Genomic DNA, 17131 nt, shown 5'->3' with positions numbered 1-17131 from the left:
TGAAGTTGTGTCAGGGGAGGTTTAGGTTGGATATCAGGAAAAGATTCTTCACCCGCAGGGTGGTTGGGCACTGGAACAGCTCCCCAGGGCAGTGGTCGCATCACTGAGCCTGACAGAGTTCAAGAGGTGTTTGGACAATGCTCTCAGGTGAATGGTGTGACTCTTGGGGTGTCCTGCACAGGGCCAGGAGTTGGACTCAGTGAGTATCTTGTGGGTCCCTCCCAACTCAAAAATCATAGAGTCATAGAATATCCTATGAAGTAGTAATTTTCTGTGACAGGAGCAGGCACAGCAACACAGAACACTGTGTGCATGCTCTGGCTTCAGTGTTTGAAACAGCAATTTTAAGAACTTCCTGTTATGATTCAGACATGCAGATACTGTTTGCTTCTCCCAGCCCTAACTAAACTATGCAGAAAGAGACAACTGTTTTATTTGGCCTAAGATAATGACTATGACAACACCATCCACTGATGCAAACCAGAACTGTGTAAGCCCAGCCAGGGGATCCTGCTGAAGGTACGAGGTCACTTACGTGCCCTAAGAGGGCACAGCCTTGCAGTTTTCCCTCTCCCGAGGACACATCCGTGTACCCAGGCTGCACCTTCACTCGGTCAAATCACTTCTAGGTCCATCTTATCCCAAACAAACCCTCAGTGCATCTGCACACAGTGGGCTGCTACTAATTATGTAAACAGCCACCACTGCTGAAAGGTCAGGATCCAAGAGTTTTAATAAACACATGTCAAAATCAGTCTTGCCTCTGAAATAGAGCAGGATGAGCATGCATAATTAGGGAGACTTTCTGAAACAGAAAACTGCTTAAGATTTTCTTACCTTCACAAACAACATGAAGTTACTTTCAAGTTAAGTGTCAGAGAAGACAGAAGAAATGTGACATCAAAGGGAAAAAATAATTGATTACAGCAGAGTAGAAAAGCTCAATGACTTTAAGGGGAGGAATCTTGAGATTTGTTTTTCAATTGAGACTGCTAAAAATTAATCAGAATTATATTCTAGAAAGAAAAAAAAATAAAGATTAAAAAAGGAGCCTTCTAGACCTACCTCCCTAGCAAGGCTTGTTAGAAATTATCAAAGACTGCACATGAATTGCATCTGGCACAGGTAAGACACAGGAGAGAGTTTAATTAAATAAGTTTATTGTCTAACGCTTACAGTTGTTACATCGCCGCTGTAAAGTGCGACAAATTTTCAGCAGGAACTCCCCGTTCCCCCTTTTCCAAAACTCCTATGAACTGCTTTAGGAACCAGGCCTTGTTCCTTAGACTCACAAAAGCAAAGTGGACATGAAGTTTCAGTGGCACAGTTTTCACAAGTACATGGTTGAACAGAACTGCTGGGCCGCCCTGCCAGCGTTGACAGTGGCTGCCAGGCTGCCCCACAGGAGGCCTGGGGCAAGAACCTGACTGCCCCAGCCGCAGCAGCTCCACCACAGAACCAGTTCACAGGTGAGATGAGTATCAGCCGCCGGCAAAGTGCTTGCCCACCCTCAGAGCTCAGAGAAAGGTGCCTGGGTGGAGGCACCGCAAAGGAATAAGTAAGGGCTGCTGAGTTCAGTGGTGGGGAAATGTGAGTTAAAAAAGTATAAAAAATTAATGTAAATTACAGATACAAATAATATCAGGAATACTGGCATGTGGCAATCTGAACTCAGGTTTTTTGTTTTTCCTATTAGGGACAGGGAAATTAATTTAACATTTTACTGCTGTGTGCAAAGACGTTTACCACTCTCAAACTGATACATTTTACCATCTCACTGTAGTAGTGTCTGAACAGCAAGGTAGATGAATTGTTTCCAGCATTACAGGCAACACTAGATAATAATACTTAAACAAGATAATGTAAACTTTATTCTTAAGGCAGCTGGTACTAATGCTGCACACAGGCATCGCTCAATGCCCATTACAGTAATGGGACATGTAGCACTTGAAAACAAGTAGAAAGAAAATAGCATTATTGGACTAAATGACGCATGTTGTCAAAATACTTTCCCTTTCACATGAACCATGAAATATTTGGACACCTAGAAAAATAATGCACCTACTCCTCCAACTTCAGCCTGTTCTTTTACAAATATTTCAAAATACTGATAAATAATAGTGACTGCAAGCAGAATGCCAGTGCCAGAGCCAATGGCTCCTAGAAAGTCAGCCAGTACTGAAAGGGCACCGATGCACAAACCACCAAATGCAGCTGCTGTAGGGATGTATCTGCAAAAAGGAAAAAACAGGAAAGAAAAACGTAAAAATCAAGGTATCTATCTTTTACAAATATGGAAGAGATTCAATTCAAATTATCTCATTATACCACTTAAAAAAAGACACTATAGGTTAATCTCTAATCTGCTGCTATAACTTCTTTTGCATAATTAGGAAAAGGCAACAGCGGAATGGGAACAATCTTTCCTTTTGCAGTGGAAACAGGTATCAGATTTTTCCGAGAATCTCTGCTCTGGTTGACACTTCCCCAGCACTCTTCACCATCCACCTGGAAGTCAGCATTTCCTTACCTGTTAAGCTCATGAACCATTGAAGTATCCCTGTGGCCTCTCATCACCATTTGCTGTTCTTTGAGTTGCTTGGCAACCTGCAGAAAACATTATTTTATGAAACTGCTGCACTGTTTCACAGTCACTTGATGTTTACTGGGATAACAACCATCACTCAGTAGCTGGTCAGTTCTAAACCAGAAGCACTGTTTGAAAACAATTAAGGTAGAACACCTACATCTTTTGCTGATGAGCCAGACACCTCAATCCAAGTCTTGGAGAAGAATGCACAGGATCCCAACATAAATATTATATAAACTATTACATGGACAGGATCCTCAAATATTGCACCCATGGATTCTGGAGGGGACAAGTAGTAGCACAGGCCACCAACAGGGTAAGAGCGAGCAGGGCCACCTCCACTGACGTCCTGAGAGGGGAAGAAAAAGGCAGTTAGTTTTCTCACAGACATCCCACATTCCTGTCCTGTATTTATAAAGGAATTCCTGTTCAATGTTTATAAGTTTTTATCTACAAATGTTAAAAAGTAAGTATTCCAGTTGGTTAAATACCAAGGTTTCACATCTAAGTAAAAATGCAAATAATTTTATGCAGCTAAAATGTGATAAATACTTACTGCCCACTGTCCCAGTAAGTTCACCAAGAAGTTGCCACTAAAACGAACAGACAACATCTGGGAAATGACGTAGAGGTTTGACACTAAGGCAGACTGCAGAATGATGGGAATGTTGGAGGTATAGAACAGCTTGATGGGATAGCTGCTGTACTGCCCACGGTATCGTGCAGACTTGATAGGTAAATCCACTCGGAATCCCTGTGGCGAAGAACACAAATGCACCAGGGTTAACTTCCGAGACACAAGGAATTCCCACTATGCCCCAAAGCTATTCCTGACCATGCAGTTCTTGCTAGATAAACATGGAGTGCAAGGTCTGAGACAGTAGAGCCCAAAGGCTTTCTGCTACAGCCTGGATTACAAATTTTACGGACTTCAAAGTGTTACTGGTTGGTTGTATTACATTCTTTTCACGTAAACATGGTTTCTCATCTGCTAACTGGTACTCCTGTAAAATACATTTTATAGAATAGGGGTTGATAAAAGCCTGTAATGGCTTCTAACTCAAGTAACCAGTTACCAGCAGGCTCTTGTGTAGTAAGCCCAGTCTTCTGTTTTCTGGGGCAGGATCCTGTGTGAGTACACCCAAGAAAAACCACATGAACTTGAAAACCTGGTATTTCTTTTCTTTTTTTTTTTTTTTGATTGCCAGCATTCAAACTCAACAACTTAAAAAAAAATTTCAAAATCACATTTTAGCCCCCCCCAAAATATCTTCATATGAATCCTCCTTTAGTGTCCATTTTAGTAGATACTTAAGATTTAGAACGAAACACTAATTAAATGTTTCAAGAAAATTAGGGAAAAACTGGTAAGCTATGCAGTCTTCTAGAACAAATCTGTATACACACCTCAAAGAAGCAAAGTTCTCCAGCTCTGTCCAAAAGTATTCTTTGAAGTCAATGATGAATATTAAGAATATTATTGGTGTGATGCAACCATTGCAGTACCAGCATCCATTTTATTAAAAATATTCTCATAATATGTATGGCATTTAATGGAATGTGAGATTACACGCTGAGTGCAAGTAGGCCTGACTGTAAAATCTAACAGCTTTACAGTCACAGAGATAATTGTTACTGAAATAACAACACTGAAATAAAAAGAGTTTGTTACTCAAAGCTAAGATACTTCAGTTACTCTGGCTTAAACCTTCCCATCTTTTCCCAATGACTGCAGTGTCCAGGATCCATGTGCACTTCTACCTCTGCAGAGCTGCTGTGAGGAGTTTTACCTGGAAATAGATGACTACAGCAAACACAAACACTGTAGCAATCAGGTTCATGAGATTGGGCAGATTCTGTCGGTAAAAAGCCTCCCGCAAAGCCCGGACTTTGTCGGTTCGTGTGGCCAGGAGATGGAATAATGCAATCACAGCACCCTCAAACTCTGTCCCTGCATGAAGCAAAAAAGTGAAAGAAAGGTTAATCTCCAAATTAAAAACATTTAAAAAGAAGTACCTTTCTTTTGGAAATTTTAAGTATGACAAACAGAAAATTTGATACGATAGGACATGGATCCTGTTATAACAAATATGTCACAATACAGAACTCTTTTTCAGCTTATGGAATGTAGAATGATCTAAAAAAACATTATTCCTGGTTAGAAAAGCCAAAAAACCCCATCAAAGTCACACACATGGAAGAATGCTCCCTTCCTTCCTTTTCTGGGAGCAGGAGGATGTTTGGAAGGAAGAAATAATAAACAAGGTGAAAAACAACTTTTAGAAGAACAGTAATAAAAATGCAACAGAACTACTAAGAATTAGGTTCAAATGAAAGCAAACTAAAAACATGGCTCAGGATTTCAAATGAATGCAGTAAACTACTTAATTCCTTGATGCTGTATCTTAAAGTGGTATTTCAGGGGTCTCAGAACAACCAAATGTTGTTGAAGACCGGCTGAGGAATGAAGAGATTGCAGTCTCTGAAGAATCAAACCAGCTTACAGTAACTCAGAGGCACCAACTACAAAAGTATCCTATAGCCACAAACAACAGCTGGATCACAAACCACTCCTCTGAATGTACAGTATTTCCTGTCTTCTCTATTTCCATGGACTAAGTGATGATAAAACAAGACTATTTCAGTTTGGAAATCCAAAAATTTTCATTCAAAGGACTTCCAAGTCCCATTTTAACTGCTGCACTTCAAATCAGCCAAGGCAAACTTGTACCAATCTCCATGTAAATCAGACATTTTTATCTTCAATGTTAATTGGACAACTGACTTCAGAAGCCAATCATGACACTAAAACTTTTTTTTTTAAATGCCATCCAATAAACTTCTGATAGTTAGTGTGTAGTATACACCCACTGAAACATGTTGTGACTGACTGTAACTGCACACATACCTCTGCCAGTGTTGATGGTAGTGGGACTGAAAGCTTTCCAGACAATGGTTTCACAGATATTGGTAGCAATAAACAGGGAAATACCAGACCCCAATCCATAACCTTTCTGTAGCAACTCATCTAGCAGCAACACAATCAAACCAGCCACAAACAGCTGTGAGAAAAGAAACAAAACTGAGCAGAAACAAGAATAAATCAAGTCAAGAGCTGTGTATTAATTCCCTGCTTCAGTATTTTCATCATGTTGGAGAATGATCATTAAGTGTTTCATCTAAATGTCATTCATGCAGTGTTTCTGCCCTCTCACATACCAAGGCCTGTACATCTCACCTGGCAATGAGCTCTGTGCCTTTTTTCAAGGCAGACACAACAAACAGATTACTCAGTAATAACTTTTTTTCTAAAACAATGTTTAAGTTTGTGCATTTACTGCTTTGTTCTACAGGAGAATGTCTCAAAGCTGCAGCTGTGCCATTTAGTGAGAATTCCTCCACAGCGTTGAACAGCAGCCACTGTTTCCTAAGTCCACCAATTCCTGTATTTTCAATTAAGCAGCCACCCCTACCTGAAATACTTTTGATACTAACTACCCCACCACTCTCCTCCTTTATGGAACATTTAGAATTTCTCATATATAGACAGATAAAATGATGATGTTTTACAGCATTAAAAATAAATAAATTGAAGTCACCCAGACATAGGAAGATTTTTCCTTCCAGCTATACTGTATCTAACCAGTCTCAGTTACACACAAAATAGCTCATTACAAACCTGAATTATAATAAGAAGACAAATTCCAGCACCCATTTCAGCAGGATCTCCATACATTCCAGTCATAACATACACAATGGCTTGCCCAATGGTAATAATCATCCCAAATACTAAAACAAGAGAGAAAGCAAATCCTTTAAAAAAATCTGAAGTCACCTACCAAAGAAATCTCATATCTAGTACCACTTAGGCAGGCTGCTTTCCCAAGAATAAAAATACACTCAGTAATTTTAGTTGGAACACTTCTTACATTTCTGAGCTCCATTGAACAAGGCTCTGTCTTTCGGAGTATCACCAACTTCAATGATCTTTGCTCCTGCCAGCAGCTGCATGATCAAACCTGATGTCACAATGGGTGAGATACCCAATTCCATCAAAGTACCTAAAAAAGAAGAAGAATTAATACAATTGCCATTCAAGCAGCTCTCCTAAAGCATTAGGTCTCTTGAAAGGTTTTTGACCTATAAAGTTTACTTTTAATAATGCTCCCAATATGTGTATTCCTGTACAGGTATGACAAAGACAGTTATGACCTCACAAAAGGCTGCTGTGTTAAAATCTGTAATTTTGAAGGCAGCATGGAAAACCCATATAGCTTTTAATTACAAATATTTTTGTGGAACCACACTAACACTGAAGGCCAATGCACGCTGAACTCAGCTTTTTTTGGCATATCCTCAAGGAACCTTTCACTGGACAGCATCTTGTCCCTGGTTGTTTATTGTGTCAGTGTTTCAATGTCACATTTTCCAAAAGTTTAGTTTTGCAGATCCACAGTTTCTGAGAACATTGCCCTTGGAATCACTGACTCTAGTTTAGGATTAAATTAGTTCTTAACAAAACAAAGACTGTCATTAAAATGTTCTTACTCTGACAACTCACTGGCACAGTGTCACTGAGGTATCAACTTCCAAATGTATGCAATTCAAAGAGGGAAAGCATTAAAATAATTATTATAATTTCGTTCTTTCATACTTGTATCCTGGAGTTTACATGTTAAATATTACATCACCTCTCATGGAAATCTCTATTCCTCCAGCAGCTAGAAAATTAGGATGTCAAAAACTTCAGCATTCATCTCACATCCTCCAATGACTTCTAGTCAGTTGACTTAAGTGAAAATTCACTTTCCCACTCCTGCTTTTTACTGCTGTCTCCCTAGCCTTTTCTTGGCCACTGTTACCATTCTGTCTGGGTAGTGGGCAGCATATTTAGTATCATACACTGCTAGGGATGCACCAAATTCTGCAAATTCTGAAGTAGAGTTTGAAGCAGAGAACTTCTTTACCTTACTATCCTCACTTGTGTGACAAAATCTGCTACTCCTAAGTAAGGAGTACCTTCACATTAGAGGGTTCCAGTGATTTTCTTACTTCCAGCCAATTTTCCAAGCTCCAGATGAGATCAGTGTCCTCATTTAGAGTCACGCATGACTGGTCACCCATCTTAAGTTTCAGACTTCTAGCATTAGCTTGAATTTTCTTATACATCTGGTTGTGTTCCACTTTACTCTTCTAAAATAAGTTAGTTTGGTTTTGCTAAACTTTATGCCTAATCATCTCTGCCTTTAGCTTTTCCACCTAGAAAATTACTCACCCATAACACTGCCAAACTATTATGAAGTGTAACTGACTTGCACAGGTGAGGGATTTCCTAATCAACACCCTCATACTGCACATTAGTGCAGTTCCGAAATGGAAAGCCAGAAGATTCCCTGTTCCATATATTAGTTAGACTGCTCTAAAATCCTGAATGCAATCATCCCAAAACTTGTCAATAAATATTAATCTCATCTGCATCTCAAAGAAATCCTGTTCTTAAGACGAAACATGCCTCAAGTACCGATTTTAATTACATCAGTGCTAAGAACTTTACGAAGTCTTCCAGCCTGATGTCTGGGTTGTGTGGAATTTAACAGCCAACTGTTTTTCTCCTGGTCTGTTTATCCCGATAGGAAGCAGAGGAAAGAGTAAGTACCAACCTCTGTTTGATGCAAGAATGACTCGCATCCAATAGAAGGGGTCTGCAGAATCTGATGACATGATTCCAAACAAAGGGATCTGTCAAAGAGCACAACAACGTTGAACAGATACACACAATTAGCATTCATTAATACAAAAATCTTAGCATGTAATGGTTCAACTGTTACACTGTTTAAATTTTTTTTTAATTAAACTAGAGGTACCATCTCTTTCAATCCTCCAACAGGGGCATAACTCAGAGGACTAAACTAAGACCCTTCTACAGGAAAAAACAGAAACCCCTAGAAAGAAGAAGTTTAAATATTGAAATTCTAGAGACAGAAATATGTTTTGAAAAATCCCACACAGAACTGTCAATGCTAGACAAGTTCATAAAAAACTTCCAATATTCTGTATGTCAATATTGAGGGATTTAGAGCTCTTCAATAAAAAGAGCTTCCCAATCACCAAAACAAGAGAGTAGGAATCCAGGCAATCTTTGAGATCAATTTCTGAAAACTCTAGTCTGCACCATCTGTTTTCCTTATACAACTACTATAATCTCTCATATAGATTCAATACTCTAATTATGCATACATCCAGCTGCTAGTAAACACAGATAAACGACATTACTTTCTAGCTCTAGTATCATTCCCACTTTCTCCTTTCAAAAAAATGGTAGGTACAAGAGCTGGGTTTTAGCCTTTAAACAGTCCTTCGGAGCTGAAATCAAAACTATTAAACTATTGCCCTGCTGTCTGCAATGGCTGTATTAATAAACATAAGCTAAAAACCCTGATTCTCAAATGTACAGTTAGTTTTAAATCTTGCAAGAGGTCTACAAGTTCTAAAAAATGTATATCAAGTAATAAATGGATTCTCATTTTCTTCAGTATCCAGGTATTCTTTAAAGAAAAACAAAAAAACCCTCCACTGTTTACATCCCAAGCACAGGTTCTAGGAACACCTACAACTATGAGTAATAAGGATTACATAAATGTTTACAAAGACAGGCATTTTGGAGGGGTTTTAACTAACAACTTTACCAGGATATTCACAAAAAACAAGTTCTAAATGTCAACTTAAACACTTCACAGAAACATTTTCCTCCAATCTTTACAATCCATCAACTTGTTGAAGAGGAATTTGGTAAAAAGTCACTTTGATTCAGTTTTCACACTTGTGAGTGCTAAAATTTAAATGTAGCTATGAACAGAGGGTAAACAATGCATTGAATTGCTCAGTTTGTTTATGCTGCTCAATAAATAATTATCTTGGCTGTTTACCCTGCAGCCATTATCATCATTTGACAGGACCTTTGTAACAAGAAAAAAAGTTATGCATTTCTGACTAAATAAAAAGCATTAGTTTCTAAAAACATCTATGATCAACAATCAAGAGATTATAGAGATTTCAGAGAACCACGTTTTCTGAACTGAACTTTAAATACTTTAACATAATAATAAAACCTGAAACTGGTAGGTCAATATGAGACACTCATGCTTTCAGTATACTTCTTATGTACAGAACACACATTTTCTGACACAGACAACATCAATACCTACCTGGCAGCACACTAAGAAAATGAAGAGTGTGATGGCTGTCCATAGTACCTTCTCTCTGAACTGGATCTACAGGACAGAGCAGAGATACAGATGTGTTCACTGTATACAGAACTTCCACTGCACTCTCACAACAGTACTAAATGCTGTTATCATTCAGAATTCAATGCAAAGATATCAAACCAGAGAGCATCACTCCTCATTGGAACTTACTTTTAATATGATTTCAGATTTGAGAGAGAGAGACAAAGGTAACTTATGTGGGACTGGCAGACATTCAGCCACTAGACTATATTTTATCTACAGTATTCTAATACAGTGGGTATTTACAGAAGAGCAACAGCATGGCTAAAATCATGGACTTACCAGAGCAAACATGAAAGATTAATGCAAAAAACTTATCTTCAGTTCTTAGTGCTCTAGGCTTCAACAGAAGTTGTGTAAAGCTGGGTTACTAAACTAAAGCACTATAAGTTTTTAGAGGAACTGAACTGTTGTGAAGAGAAGTGATAAAAACGAGAAGAACCATGAGTTTTTGACAGCAATTCAGAATATTTAGAATTAAGTTCTTCAAAGGAACATAGAGGAAGTTTTAAATTCATCATTATGTTCATGGACATAGATCACAAAATGATTTTTAAAGATTCTTTGTTTTCCTCCAAAATATTTTTATTGATGTAGGTTATCTATTACTTTAAAAAGAATGCCAGACCAATGATCACTAGTCATTATTTAATTGAAGAGAATCTCAGGGTCACAACATTTGAGGCACCTGTAATTAGTGCCAGGTACAAGAAGAGAGGAATCACAAGATTTAAGTTTGAGCCAGAGGATTCCTCAAAGCATGAGACAGGAAGAAATGCACTTGAAGAGAGCAGAGAGAGCTGAGATGCAGGGTTATGTTCAAGTTCCCACCTCTCCTCCAGGGACTGTAAACCTGAGGGTTAAGTGTGTTCACCGCAGACAAGTGTAGAGCAGCTACTAAAACATGACATGAACTAACACATAAGAGAGATACAGCAGAAATGGTTGGAGCTCTCTGCCTCCAACCACTGAATCTGCCTGTGGAGAAGTAATAAGAAAAAGGATTAGTGCCTGGTTTAATTGGTACTGAACACCCACAAATGAGCAACTACAAACCAATGCAGCAGCAGCACAGGTCCTCAAGCAAAAGGAAACCCAGAATGTAGTCTACATCTTTATAAGTGAAACCATGCACTTAGAAGCACTTGGATTATTTATCCAAGTAATTTAATTTATTTCCTGCTACTGCCTCACTCTTAAAAGAGGACAGATGCTAAAAATACTTACAGCACAGAGTTATAAAAAGAAAAATAGTGACAGCAGGAAATAAATCCAAACAAAACGTTGTGTTAGACTATGCAGTGCTGACCCACTTTACCAAGTCTGAACTCCACAATTCAGATTTTAAGCATAGCCTTCTAAAACCAAAAATGCTTAACCAACTTATCTCTACAGCCTCACAGTTAACATTGGCTTCAGAGGCATCAGTGAAAGTCTGAAACTGCTCTGGTTCTCCCTGTAACTGTGGTGAGTAAGAGCATTAGAGGAATTCTGCATCACCCAAATCACAGTTGTTCACAAGGAAAACAGTCTCTATGAGTAAAGAAGACAAAAAAGAAAAAGGAGTCATCCAAATCCGTATGTCAGGAATGGCAAAATACAGAGTGGTACCAAAATATTCTAGCCACAAATGCTAACAAGCACGGGGACAGTAAATTTCACCATCTGATCTGATTCAATTGGACATTTTCTTCCTTTGACATTTTCCTTAAATCATGTGAAAATGAAGGGACTTGAGCATTATCATCTTAGTGCTCTGAACAGTGTGTTCTTCTTAGAAAATCTGTACATGAGGGAAATAGGAGCCCATTCTACTAACTACAAAAGTAGCAATCACTTTTGCTAATCAAGTTGGCCAAAACACAAAAGCAACACTCCCTAGAGACAGAAGAAACCACTTCCCTCATAACAATAATGGCAAAATGATTCAGTGAGGGCCCAACTGAATCAAAACATCATCTTCACTTAACAATCAATACATGTTTAATGAAAATTAATCTCTTTTTCTATTTGGTTATCTAAATTTCTTGTTCTGGCCCTAAACCAATCCACTAAAACCATTACTGGTCATATCTGCCTGTGACAGCTTGCAAGAAAACAATAAATTATAGAGAATTGGAGTTACATGGAATGACCTAAATCACTTTACAAACTACACAGAAACAAGGAACATGACTGAAAATGGTCTCAGGACTCTTCAGCCTAGGAAAGATGTTCCAAATTATATTTTCACTTTAAATTTGTACAAAGCTGGCAATTGGCAGCCATTGTCTAGACAGCAACCTAAATAGCAGTAAAGACAAAGTGACCCAAATAGACAGGACAGGAATCTTGGCACCTCTCTGAGCATCCTTCATCTGCTGATAGACAACAAGGACAGATCAAGCCCCTCTTCCTCTCTGGCAAACAGCATCTGCCAGTGAGTTTTAGAGAAACATCAGTATCTGTAGGTTTGTGTCAGCTTTCTCTTCTCACTCATCTCACGAGACAAAAATGGGATGGCTGTAACCAGCTAATCACGATATGCCATAAATCAGCACCAAAAGATTGCACCAAGGTTCCCCACTGCAGAAGCAAAGATGGGCCCCTGCCACCCAGAGCTGGTGCATCCAAGCCTCAGCATGCGGGTCTGGCTCTGGAGATTCCTGCTCTGAAAATGCCTTTGTCTGACCTAAACAATTTGTTTAGAAATCCATCCCAAGGCTGAAAGATGCTGGAAAGCAACTAGGTAAGACAGATGGATCAAAGAGCCAGGGGGCAAATCCCAGTCTTAAAAAAATCAGTTCCAGAGGGCCATAATCATCAGTTTTTACTGCATCTTCTCCATTTAATCCAGCAGGCTCAGCTGTGGTCACTGGCACAAACACTTCTGAATCCAGTCCTAGCTTTTGGAAACCTCTCATTAACCAAGGAGGATCCTCTGGGATGGTGTCATGCTCCCAGTTAAGCATTTCCTTTTAAGAACATAAAAAAACAACATTTAGCTCTTAAGGAATTTTCATGGAAGTCATGACAATATTAAGTCAATTTGTTACTCTAATTAGATTGTGTGTCACCTGAGCAATATGTGCTTGCTTGAGTTTTGAAAGTAAAAAATGGTGTTTGGTTGGCCTTTTTTTTTGGACAAGGCAGTTCTCTTCCTGATCTGTAGAAATTACCTATTTTTAATCTAGAAAATGTGCCAAGAAATGGAAGGAGTTTCAAGGGCTAGAGGACTAGAGAGATCAGCTGTAAGTGATCTGAGTTCATTGATTTCAGATCAAAGAGAAACATTACATCCAGTAGGTGAACAGGGAGCAATTACCTGAACTGTACCACAGATCACTTTCCCACTTCAGCAAGGTGAATCATAGCTATGGGTGTAGGAAATACTTTGTGGGAAGAATTAAATTTGTGTTTCCTGATCTAAAGAAAAATTATTTTCCAAGTAATATACAAGCCAGCTCAAAGTCAACAGTAGGATCCACAGAAAAACAAAGCTTGAAAACTCTGTTCTAGTATATTAAAATACATCACACTGAGCTGAAACTAAATAAACTTAATCTAGAATTGAGATTTTAAAAAAATGAGTTAGCATAATTACTAAAGGGAACAACTTACCAGAATTCATCATCACAGTAATGTTTTACCTTAACATGGGTTCCCCCTGCTCCAAAGAATATGTTCTACTTTAGGGCCCACTGTCAGTATCTATGTTGGAGCCTGGACTAGAATATCACAATATTCCCTCCTCTGTGAACTAATAAATGTAAGAACATAATGTGGCACTCACTTTTCTTTCCGGTTTCTGGATTTCAGGTAACACTGCACAGAATGGCTTAATAACTTCTAAAAATTTTACTGTTCCAGAAAAACAAACACACAAACACAAAAGAAGACAGAAAAATATATTAATGAACATTTATGAATTTATAAAACTTCACAGAACTTAGTTTAGCTTCCAAAACTGTCTGAAAACTAATACCCTCTTCTTAAAACAGCTGAAAACAGGGCAAAAATGTGAAATAGAATTCTCGTTCTAACCAGATTTGGCCCATTCTTTTTATCACAGCTGGAATGATTTTAGAGAAGTGGTACTGTATGTATCACCAGAAGTGAACTGAATTGTATTCCATCTAAAAATAAATGACCTAGTATCAGTCTGTGCTAGTTAAACACAGAACGACACTGACATCAAAAGGTACCCATGTAGAGATTACAATCTTGTGTTTACTGAAGTATTTAGCTGAAAAAATAATTCCGTTATTAAGATATGTTAAGAAATTGTAATTTAAATCAGCGGAACACTTATTCTGATTGGAACTTCAGGGGATTTTATTTTAGCTTTTAATATATCTCTCTTCACAGTTTCCCCTTTAAAAACACAGAAAAGCTCAACACTGTGAGCAGTTTTTCTGGGAAAAAAATTAAACCAGTTTAAAAAAAAAAAAAAAAAAATCGAAGCATTTGTGCTTGGTGAGGAATTTGCCCTCCAAAACTTGAACATTATTCTCAGCCCTGACACACTGGGACAGACATAAAAAACCACCATCGGTTCCTTTTCAAAGAGAATGCATTTATTACACTGTAGAATGCATTTATTACACTGTAAGTAACATTCTGGTTGTAGTGCCATGTTTATATTTACACTCTGATGTGACATACGTCTCCTCTATTTATCCCAAGGCCTCAGACGGCTCGTTGGAAGGTGCACCTCGCTCCACAGAGTGTGGCACAGCTCTGACATGAACAAGATGTCAGAGCATCATGGAATGGGTCAGGTTGGAAGGGACCACAGTGGCTCATCTGAGCCAACCTCCCTGCTCACGCAGGGCCATCCCAGAGCACATGGGTTGTGTGTCCAGACAGTTCTGGAATACCTCCAGTGACAGAGACTCCACACCCTCTCTGGACAATCAGTTTCACTGCTTGGTCACTGCACAAGACAGAAGTTCTTCCTCATGTTCAGGTGGAACTTCTTGTGCATCAGTTTCTGCCCGCTGCCTCTTGTCCTATTGGGTGGCACCACGGAGAAGAGCCTGGTCCATCCTCTTGATACCCTCCCTTTAGACACTTATACACACATATATGTGCATAAAGGGTACATATACTATATATATAGTGTATATAGTGTGTATATATACATAGTAGGGCTGGAGTGGAAGAGGACACCCCACCACGAAGCAGTGCCCGGCCTCACGCTTTGCCCGGGCAGCACCGACCCTGCGCGGGGAGCGAGCGCTCAGCACCCCCGGCCCTGCCTGCGGCGGCACCCGAGACACGGCGCCCCCTCACCGGCCACGGGCCACCGCCCACGTCCTCCCCGCGCTGCCCAGGACCGCTGTCCCCCACGCCGGGTCCCGGCCCGCTCCCTCCCGGCTCTGTCCGCACTCACTGCCCATGGCGGTGGCGGCCCGGCCGCGGTCCCAGCGCTGTCACCGCTGCTGTCGCCGCCGTCACGTGACGCGCGCTGCGGACGGGCCGTCCCTCCCCGCCCGGGGGGACACGGCGGTACCGCCCTCACCGAGCGCCCCCGCGCCCTTCCCCAGGCGAGGGGAACCGGATCGGCGGGATCGGCGGGGAGCGGTGGCCGCCGCGGCGGGATCAGGCTGAGGGCGGGCAGCCGCCGCGGCGAAGGACCGCGCTCCCGGAGTGCTCCGCGCGGCGCGGGGGGCGGGCACGGCCCCTCACCGCCACACCTCAGCCCTGCCCGAGCTCGCGGAACTCCCCACCCCTCACTCGCTCACGCAGGCCTCAGGGGCTTTGAGCTTTCTGTGATGTTGTTGGTACAGCAGTACCAGGTGAAAAGCAGAGCTTCAGCGGTTTGGTACCAAAGGGTTTTAATAACAGCCCAATCCACCCGTATTGACAGATGGATGTGATAATTTCACAGGGTGAAAGGACATTGGGCCATTGGAGCATGTCAAAAGTTTGAACTGCAACCGAGCTGGAAAAGGGTCTGAAGCACAAGTTCCATGAGGAGCAGCTGAAGGAGCTGGGATTGGTCATCCTGGAGAAAAGGAGGCTCAGGGTGACCTTCTCACTCTCTACAACTCCCTGACAGGAGATTGTAGCCAGGTGGGGGTCGGGCTCTGCTCCCAGACAACCAGCGACAGGATGAGAGGACGTGGCCTCAAGCAGCAGCAGGGGAGGTTTAGATTGGACATTGGTAGGAATTTCTTCACAGAAAGGGTGATTAGACATTGGAATGGGCTGCCCAGGAAGCTGGTGGAGTGACCATGCCTGTGGGTATTTAAGGAAAGCCTGGATGAGGCACTCAGTGCCGTGGTCTGGTTGACAAGGTGGTGGTGATCAGTCATAGGTCGGACTCAACGGTTTTGGAGGTCTTTTCCAACCCAATTGATTTTGTGATTCTGTGAAGTAAACCTGACAGCCTATTCCAGTATCATCCCACAATCACCAAAACAGGTATCACACCTACAGAGCTCTCAGTTACAAGAGCCAGTGGTCTGTAAAATTAGGATTATCAGAATTTACTGCAAGATTTAGATATGACAATTTAAAATAGTATTTATTCTTTCTGAGTAACTCATCCTATTCAAGCACAAGCTTGAAATCTTCCTGTATTAGGCTAAGTTACCAAGAGAGAACACAAAATGTGTGAAGCATTAGGGCTCCTCCAAAACTTTGAATCTCTATTTTGGATTGCACTCTACATTCCCTAAGAAATTCTCTTAACCAAGACCTTGCTACAATATCTAAACAACTTTGCTCAATAGCTTTCGTTATCTGAAATCACTTAGAGAAGTTTTTTCTTCCAGTTTTATATAGTCATAATTTTACAACTACTAATGAGGAACTCCATAGCAATTACTTTCACCTAGAGTTCTTGTACAGTCTGACAAATGCCCCTAATTTATGGGCCTGGAAGTTTACTTGTAGATTATAATCTCCAAATAATAGCTGGGTTAGTAGCTAAGATTCAGGAAGTTTGTTGTAATCACCCTTTGTTCAGATTTTTAGCCATACTTATCTTAGAAGTTCATTAAATTACAGGTTTTGTTAGCAAACTTTCCTGTCTCTAAGTCACTGGCCTCTGTTTTGGTGATTGATAAAAGGTCCAGGAGGTTTCTCCAGTCCATGCTAATACAGATGCATCTCTTCATGTGTGCTGAATGAATGTTTCTATGTCACCCACGGGTGGGTTCCCACTGACAGAAGCAAAAAAGTCAAAATGCAGTATTGTTTTCTTTGCTTATTCAAAATACTACTGTATTCAGAACGTTTCACCTTCAAAGTTCAGACTGTATTTTTT

At 40.4% G+C, this 17131-nt stretch overlaps 1 protein-coding gene across 2 annotated transcripts; it reads right to left on the bottom strand.

Moving 5' to 3' along the window:
• Positions 1–1138: 1138 nt before the first annotated feature.
• Positions 1139–15509, bottom strand: SEC61A2 (SEC61 translocon subunit alpha 2). 2 transcript variants are annotated; one of them, XM_039570278.1, is made up of 12 exons: positions 15251–15509; positions 13649–13716; positions 9796–9861; positions 8251–8329; positions 6520–6651; positions 6270–6379; positions 5499–5652; positions 4381–4541; positions 3147–3344; positions 2748–2939; positions 2531–2607; positions 1139–2231 (listed from the first exon to the last, which is right to left on the bottom strand). In XM_039570278.1, the coding sequence occupies exons 1-12, from the start codon at positions 15255–15257 to the stop codon at positions 2045–2047; spliced, it is 1431 nt and encodes a 476-aa protein (XP_039426212.1). In that variant the 5' UTR covers positions 15258–15509; the 3' UTR covers positions 1139–2044. The 2 variants fall into 2 exon arrangements, with proteins under 2 accessions (XP_039426212.1, XP_019146460.1); XM_019290915.3 differs by lacking the exon at positions 15251–15509 and adding an exon at positions 10708–10854.
• Positions 15510–17131: the final 1622 nt, after the last annotated feature.

The sequence above is a fragment of the Corvus cornix genome, chromosome 1A (genome assembly GCF_000738735.6).
Source record: "Corvus cornix cornix isolate S_Up_H32 chromosome 1A, ASM73873v5, whole genome shotgun sequence".
Classification (NCBI taxonomy): Eukaryota; Metazoa; Chordata; class Aves; order Passeriformes; family Corvidae; genus Corvus; species Corvus cornix.
Note: the sequence above shows the minus strand (reverse complement) of the source record. Positions and strands in the feature narration are given on the sequence as shown.

Bases quoted from the DNA above. Each gene is read 5' to 3' on its own strand.
- SEC61A2 (XM_039570278.1), bottom strand. The intron at 9,862-13,648 runs GTGAGTGCCACA...TCTGTCCTGTAG, and splicing joins TCCAGAAACCGGAAAGAAAA to ATCCAGTTCAGAGAGAAGGT. The intron at 4,542-5,498 runs GTATGTGTGCAG...TGCTTCATGCAG, and splicing joins TACCATCAACACTGGCAGAG to GGACAGAGTTTGAGGGTGCT.